The 6,747-nt window shown below is 49.2% G+C and overlaps 1 protein-coding gene across 1 annotated transcript in view; it reads left to right on the top strand.

Annotated features, from left to right (window-relative positions):
* Positions 1 to 6,747, top strand: part of SYNJ2 (synaptojanin 2) — a 125,946-nt gene that overhangs the window by 80,318 nt on the left and 38,881 nt on the right. The window contains exons 7-8 of the mRNA XM_004368807.1: positions 2,173 to 2,269; positions 5,340 to 5,512. Of these exons, the coding sequence (XP_004368864.1) occupies positions 2,173 to 2,269; positions 5,340 to 5,512 (270 nt within the window). The remainder of the gene's footprint in view (positions 1 to 2,172; positions 2,270 to 5,339; positions 5,513 to 6,747) is intronic.

Below are 6,747 nucleotides of genomic sequence, written 5' to 3'. Positions count from 1 at the left end.
GTGCTAGTCCTCAAAGTTTGGAAGAGAATGCTTTTTATCTTATTGGGCTAAAAATGGTTCTTTTTTGATAATATGTATTTTTAATTCAGTTTATAAAAGAAACATGTTAAACTTGAAAACGTTATTCAGAGGGAAATAAGTCAGTCACAAAAGGAGAAATATTTTATGATCCCATTTATATGAAATAGGCACACCTAGAGAGATCAAAGATTCTTAGTGGTTGTGGGGGTGGGAGGAGCCCTGGTGGCTCAATGGTTAAGTGATCAGCTGCTAATAGAACAGTCAGCAGTTCTAACCCACCAGCTGCTCCTCTGAAGAATGATGTGGCAGTCTGCTTCCATAAAGATTACAGCCTTGGAAACCCTATGGGGCAGTTCTCCTCTGTCCTATAGGGTCACTATTAGGGCCTAAAATGTTAGCACTTACATGTATTTAAAAAATACTCTCTGATAGATGATTATTTTCCCAAAGTCCAACCAAAAGTTTTGTTGTTATATCTTCTTTCCTTTTTAAATGTTATTATAGTAAAATATATATAATAAAACATTTTTCATTTTAACTATTTTTAGTGTACATTTCAGTGACATTAATTCACCATGCTGTGAAACCATCACCAATATCTCTTTGCAAAAGTTTTCATCATCTCAAATGGAAACTCAGTACCCCTTAAGCAATAAGGCCCCGTTCCCCACTCCTCCCAGCTCCTGGTAACCACTAATAACCTTTTGTCTCTGCACGTGCCTGTTCTATATATTTCATATAAGTGGGATTGTACAATATCTGTCCTTTTGTGTCTGACTTATTTCACTCAGCATAATGCATTCAAGGTTTCATCCATGTCATAGCATGCATCAGAACTTCATTTCTCTTTATGGCTGAGTAATATTCCATTCTACGTATCGTACCACATTTTGTTTATCCATTCATCTGTTGATGGGTGCTTGGATTGTTTCCACCTTTGGGCTATTGTGAACAGTGCTATGATCGTTGGTGTACCCATATCTGTTTGCGTCTCTGCTTCCAAGTCTTTTGGGTGTATACCTAGGAGTGGCTAGGTCATGTAGAATTGCTGGGTCATGTGGCAACTCTGTGTTTAACTTTTTGAGGAACCGCCAAACTGTTTTACACAGAGTCTGCACCGTTCTACCTTCCCATCAGCAATGCACAGTGGTTCCAGTTTCTCCACATCCTTGTCAACACTTGTTATTCTCTGTTTTTTATGATAAGAGCCATCCTAGTGGGTGTGATGTGTAGTTGTCTCTTCTTGTTTTGGTGACAGCACTTAAATGAAGAACTGAGCACTGAGGTTGACACCTCTCCTACTACCTTTTCTTTTCTTTCTTTTATTGTACTTTAGGTGAAGGTTTATAGAACAAATATTTTCTCATTAAACAGTCAGTACACATATTGTTTTATGACATTGGTTAACAACCCCACAACATGTCAACAATCTCCTTTCTCAATCTTGGAGGACTTTTTTTTTTTTTTTTTGGTGAAAATATACATAGCCAAAGTTATATCATTTCAAAAGTGTCTACGTGTACAATTCAGTCACATCGATTACATTCTTCCAGTTGTGCTGCTATTCTCACTAGCTTTTCTTGTTTTGAGAAGGATGGCTACCAGATAAAATCTGAGATTAATTTCAGAGATATTCACACCACATTTAAAAGGCTCTGTAACAGAGCCCTGGTGGTTGTTAGGTTGCTAACCAAAAGATCGGCAGTTCAAATCCACCAGCTGCTCCTTGGAAACCCAATGGGGTAGTTCTACTCTGTCCTATAGGGTCACTGTGAGTCAGAATCGACTCGATGGCAGTGGGTTTTACGATTTATTAATTAAAAGTTCAGTTAGCTCTTCTCAGTGTAATGGTGGCACTTTATATAAAGCCCAGCATGTCATTCAGCCAAGGTTGGAATTGTTTGGAAGTCAGATATGCTGGGGGTTACTCTTGGCCCTGCCTTTAATCAAATATCCTATTGTTGTACTGACAGCGGGTTGCAATGAGCCCAAGGATGCCTGGCAGAGATTGGTTCCCCCTCGCCCCTGGGCTCATCTTCCCCATGGGTCTCTAGAAGGCCCTGGTCCCCTCGGCACTCACTCCCCAGGGGTGAGGTGGGGCAGTCAGTCTGGAGTCCCTGGTGACATGGCTGCATGGTCCTGCCATTACAGGCATATGTTGCTTCTGAAAGAGCAGTACGGGAAGCAAGTGGTCGTGAACCTGCTGGGGAGCCGAGGCGGAGAGGAGGTGCTCAACAGAGCCTTCAAGGTAACGTCTGTCCATCTGTCTGTCTCTCGCTGCTCCGCACCACGGGCTAAGATGGGGGCGGGTGGAGAAGGGGCGCCCCCTGACCTGCACAGTGTATTGGGCTCCAGGAGAGGGCTCTTTAAAAGCATCACTGCTCTGCTTTCAGAATTTTTTTCCACCAGTGCTCCAGCCAGTTAACACAACAGCCTTAGGAGATCCAGGGCTCCCAATGCGTTCAATTCCATTTTTACGACGTGGTGCCTGGGGAGGACCTGCTCAAAGTCAAAACTAGATGTTTCTCACCCCACACTGCATGGGGCCTTGAGGTTCATGACAGCACCCTTGAGAGAGCTGTCAGCTCTCTGGAGAGCTCCTTCTGAGTCCAGAAAGGCGGAGCGTGGGCCCACCCTCTCCCATCCCTCCCCTCCACCCTTCCTTCACTCTGTGGGCCCCTCACCTCCTGGGGGAGCTGCAGGCTCCCCTCTCGGGGCAAGTCCACACAGACTCCTGCTGGAGCATTTGTGCCTGGGTCTCTGCTTAAAGCCAAGAGTTTTCCATATTTTCCTCCTGCTTCAGTGGCAGCCTCGAAAACTTCCATTGGCCTGGGGGCTGCTGGGAAAGCTCCTACAGCCTCCCGGGGGCACAGGCATGTGTGGAAGGAAACCCCACAGGGCTTGGAAGCTTCAGAGTAAGCGACCCTGTCTTGCCTGGCTCTCCCTGCTCGTGGGGCCCAGGCCTCCGTGGAACCTGCTTCCCAGGTGTCTCGTCTCCTACCTGAAAAGCTCAGAGTGAGCTGTGCTCCTTTGCTTTCATTCCCAGCCTGCATGTGCCCTGGTTGTCAGAGAAAATCCCTCTGTTTTTTTGTTTTCTGTTTTTATTGTGGTAGATATATATGTAACAAAACTTCTACAGTTTCAGCATTCTTCACAGGTACAATGCAGTGACATTAACTTATTCTCATCATGTTGTTTGACCATCAATCACCCTTACCGATTCCCATATTTTTCCATCACCTCAGTGATGGATTTTTCCATCAAGCTCAGTGTCCCCAAGGCAGTGAGTCCCGCCCCCGGCCCCCACCCCCCCACTCATAAGCACTAATCAACTTGAGTCTCTGTACCCTTCCTCTGGTTGTTTGAAGCTCAAGGAAGCCCCTGTGGGGCAAGTTTGAAGGCAGAGCTCCCCTCAGCGGGAGGGAGAGCAGAGCTCAGCCTTGGCTGCCTGACCTTCTGGCGGGAACCCAGACCAGCTGAGTGCTTATCTCACTCAGCTTAGAAATCCACATCTTGGACAGCAGGCTTTTGGTTCTTGGTTTTATCTGGCCAGACCTGCTTTTCCTGTGTGGTTTGTTGCTATTAGCAACAAGCTTCAGAAGTATTTCCCTTCTACCCATCTTGGCAGGGATGCTGCCTTCTTATTTTAAGGAAGAGGGGGAAAAAAGCAAACAATAAAAATGAAAGAAGAGTAGCACTAAAAAACCCAAACCCCCAGTAAGTCAAGAAATAAAGTATCACTTTCTTTAAAAAAGAAGAAGAAGAACCCAAGGTGCTGTCTCCCCTATTATGCCTTGAGTTATGGGAAGAGGACACCTTCAGCCCCACCTCCTGGCACAGGTGGGAATGCTCCCAAGAACTCAGGAGACGTAGGTTCTGCCTGCCTGGGATGTCACACTGAGCCTTGGCTCCCAGTGACAAATGACCTAGTAATGTTCTTGTCTACATTAGGGCTGCTCAGAGTGTGGTCTGTGCCCCCCAGGAGCCAGTCTGTGGCCCAGTGTTCTCAGTCCACACTCGATAAGGTGCTTGCTCCAGAATCAATCAACTCTGCCATTAAGCTCGCTGACTTAGTTCAGCTGACTTCATCATAGCAAGACATTCTTGATGAAGAAAGCCATGCAGTGCTTCACATTATGGCGTATCGTGGACAGGCACTTTGAGTATGACCAGACTGGATGACCTATAGTCCTTTGAGACCTTTGTTATGGATTGAATTGTGTCCCCCCAAAATGTGTGTCAACTTCACTAGGCCATGATTCCCAGTACTGTGTGATTATCCACTTATATTCCATGCAGGCCGCACCCCCAAGGAAACTCCTTTTCAACCGATTGGCTACTCACAGCAGATCCCATCATGGAGGTGATCACATTATATCAAATATCATCATGGAAGTGATTACATCATCATACGACTGCCAAACTACATCATAACAGCCAAACCACTGAGAATCACAGCCCAGCCAAGTTGACACACAGCCTTAACGATCACATCCTTGAAGGTCATTAGCACCTCAGACTGGACAGATACTGGACTGAGTGGAGTGTGGTGCGTGGTGGGGTGTGTGAGGCTGGGTGGCCTGGGGAGGCAGCTAGTTCGTCCTTGGCCATGAGGCTGTTTGGTGAGAAAGCTGAGGTGTTGTCAGTCCACACAAGCCTCATGTGTGAAGAAAGGCAGCTGTGAGGAGAGTCGTGGAGCCCCTGAGTGAACACACCCTGGACTCCCCCATCTCTGTCCCACCTTCAGCTCATGTGCTGGGCCTGGGCTAGGCTGGCCTTACAGACCCTAGCACCCCCTCCCCTTCCACGGGGCCAAACATCCTGCATTTGCCCAGAGGCCGCAGCTGACAACCTGGCCACATCCACCAGACACTTGTGCTTAAGTCCGGATGTAACTGGTTACCAGGGCAACCATGAGCTGTATTATGAGCTCCACAGCCTGCTGCAATGCCACTGTGCTTGGGACCTGCAGTCCTTGGGTTATGTGAGAACAGAGCGAGCCTCCCACCTGTGCCTCCCGAGGGCCCTGCGGGGTGTGATGTCTGCGGGAGCCCCCTCTGCCTCCTTGGCCTGCTTTTGCCCCGGGTGGACCTTCTGCCACTCTGCAGGCAAGGGGCTCTTTGTGGTTTTGGCCCCCCACGTTTCTGTCCTGGCTTCCATTTCAGGGTCAGGATGCAGACATGACTTGATGCACCCTAAGCTTTAGAACGAAGCCTGGATGCTCTAGCGAATAGCGCCGAGTCGTAAGGCAAAGCGTGCCATCATCTTTGTCTCTCTCTCTCTTCCCTTCCCACCCTCCCCTCCCCTCCCCTTTGCAGAAGTTGCTCTGGGCTTCTTGCCACGCCGGCGATACACCTATGATAAATTTTGACTTCCATCAATTTGCCAAAGGCGGGAAGCTAGAAAAATTGGAGAACCTGTTGAGGCCCCAGTTGAAGTTGCACTGGGATGAGTTTGATGTGTTCACAAAGGGCAAGAATGTGAGTCCACGGTGAGTCGCCTCCAGGGGCCCCATCATCCTGTTGGCTGAGGTAGCAGAGGTGCTGAGGGTGCTCCTCTGGTCCCTGACCCCTACAGTGCGTGCTTGTGTCAAAGACGGTCTCCGTCTTCTTGCTACTTACCTACACCTGTGGTTTCCTGGGCCATATACTCCGTGCTATTGAATATTTTGGGGTCCAACTGCCTCTTTTCCCTTCCCGCAATCAGAAACATGCTTTTTGATTTTGCAAGTAGATGGTAAAGTATTGTTTTCTGGCAAAAGAAATTTATTAATAAAGGGGACCACATTAAATGTAGAGCTTCCCCCCACTCCCTGCCACCCCCAAGTTGATTCTGACTCATAGTGATACCATGTGCATCAGAATAGAACTGTGCTCTATAGGGTTTTCAGTGGCTGGTTTTCTGGAAGTAGACTGCCAGGTCTCTCTTCTGAGGTGCCTCAGGATAGACTCAAGCCTTCAACCTTTCGGTTAGTAGCCAAGCACATTAACCATTTGCACTCCCCACTGTACAGCTAGGGTGACAGTATAACTTAGCATCCAACCTGAGGTACTTGGGAGAGTGAAAGGGGTGCTGGGACAGCTGGCATAAACTCGATTTCCCAAGGAGACCAGGACAAGTGCTGCCTGCTCAGACCTGAGGAGAAGGCCCCATGAGGAGACCTGGACAGGTGCTGCCCGCTCAGAGCTGAGGACAAGGAAAAGGCCCTGTGAGAAGACCAGGACGGGTGCTGCCTGCTCAGACCTGAGCAGAAGTCCCCGTGAGGGGACCTGGACAGGTGCTGTCCGCTCAGACCTGAGGAGAAGGCCCTGGGAGGAGACCTGGACGGGAGCTGCCTGCTCAGAGCTGAGGAGAACGCCCCGTGAGGAGACCGGGACAGGTGCTGCCCGCTCAGAGCTGAGGAAAAGCCCCGTGAGGGGACCTGGATGGGTGCTGCTTGCTCAGATCTGAGGAGAAGGCCCCGTGAGGAGACCTGGACAGGTGCTGCCTGCTCAGAGCTGAGGAGAAGGCCCTGTGAGGAGACCTGGATGGGTGCTGCCTGCTCAGATCTGAGGAGAAGGCCCTGTGAGGAGACCTGGATGAGTGCTGCCTGCTCAGAGCTGAGGAGAAGGCCCCGTGAGGAAACCGGGACGGGTGCTGCCTGCTCAGAGCTGAGGAGAAGGCCCCATGAGGAGACCGGGATGGGTGCTGCCTGCTCAGATCTGAGGAGAGGGCCCCGTGAGAAGA

Source organism: Trichechus manatus, unplaced genomic scaffold (assembly GCF_000243295.1).
Source record: "Trichechus manatus latirostris isolate Lorelei unplaced genomic scaffold, TriManLat1.0 scaffold00002, whole genome shotgun sequence".
Lineage (NCBI taxonomy): Eukaryota > Metazoa > Chordata > Mammalia > Sirenia > Trichechidae > Trichechus > Trichechus manatus.
Note: the sequence above shows the minus strand (reverse complement) of the source record. Positions and strands in the feature narration are given on the sequence as shown.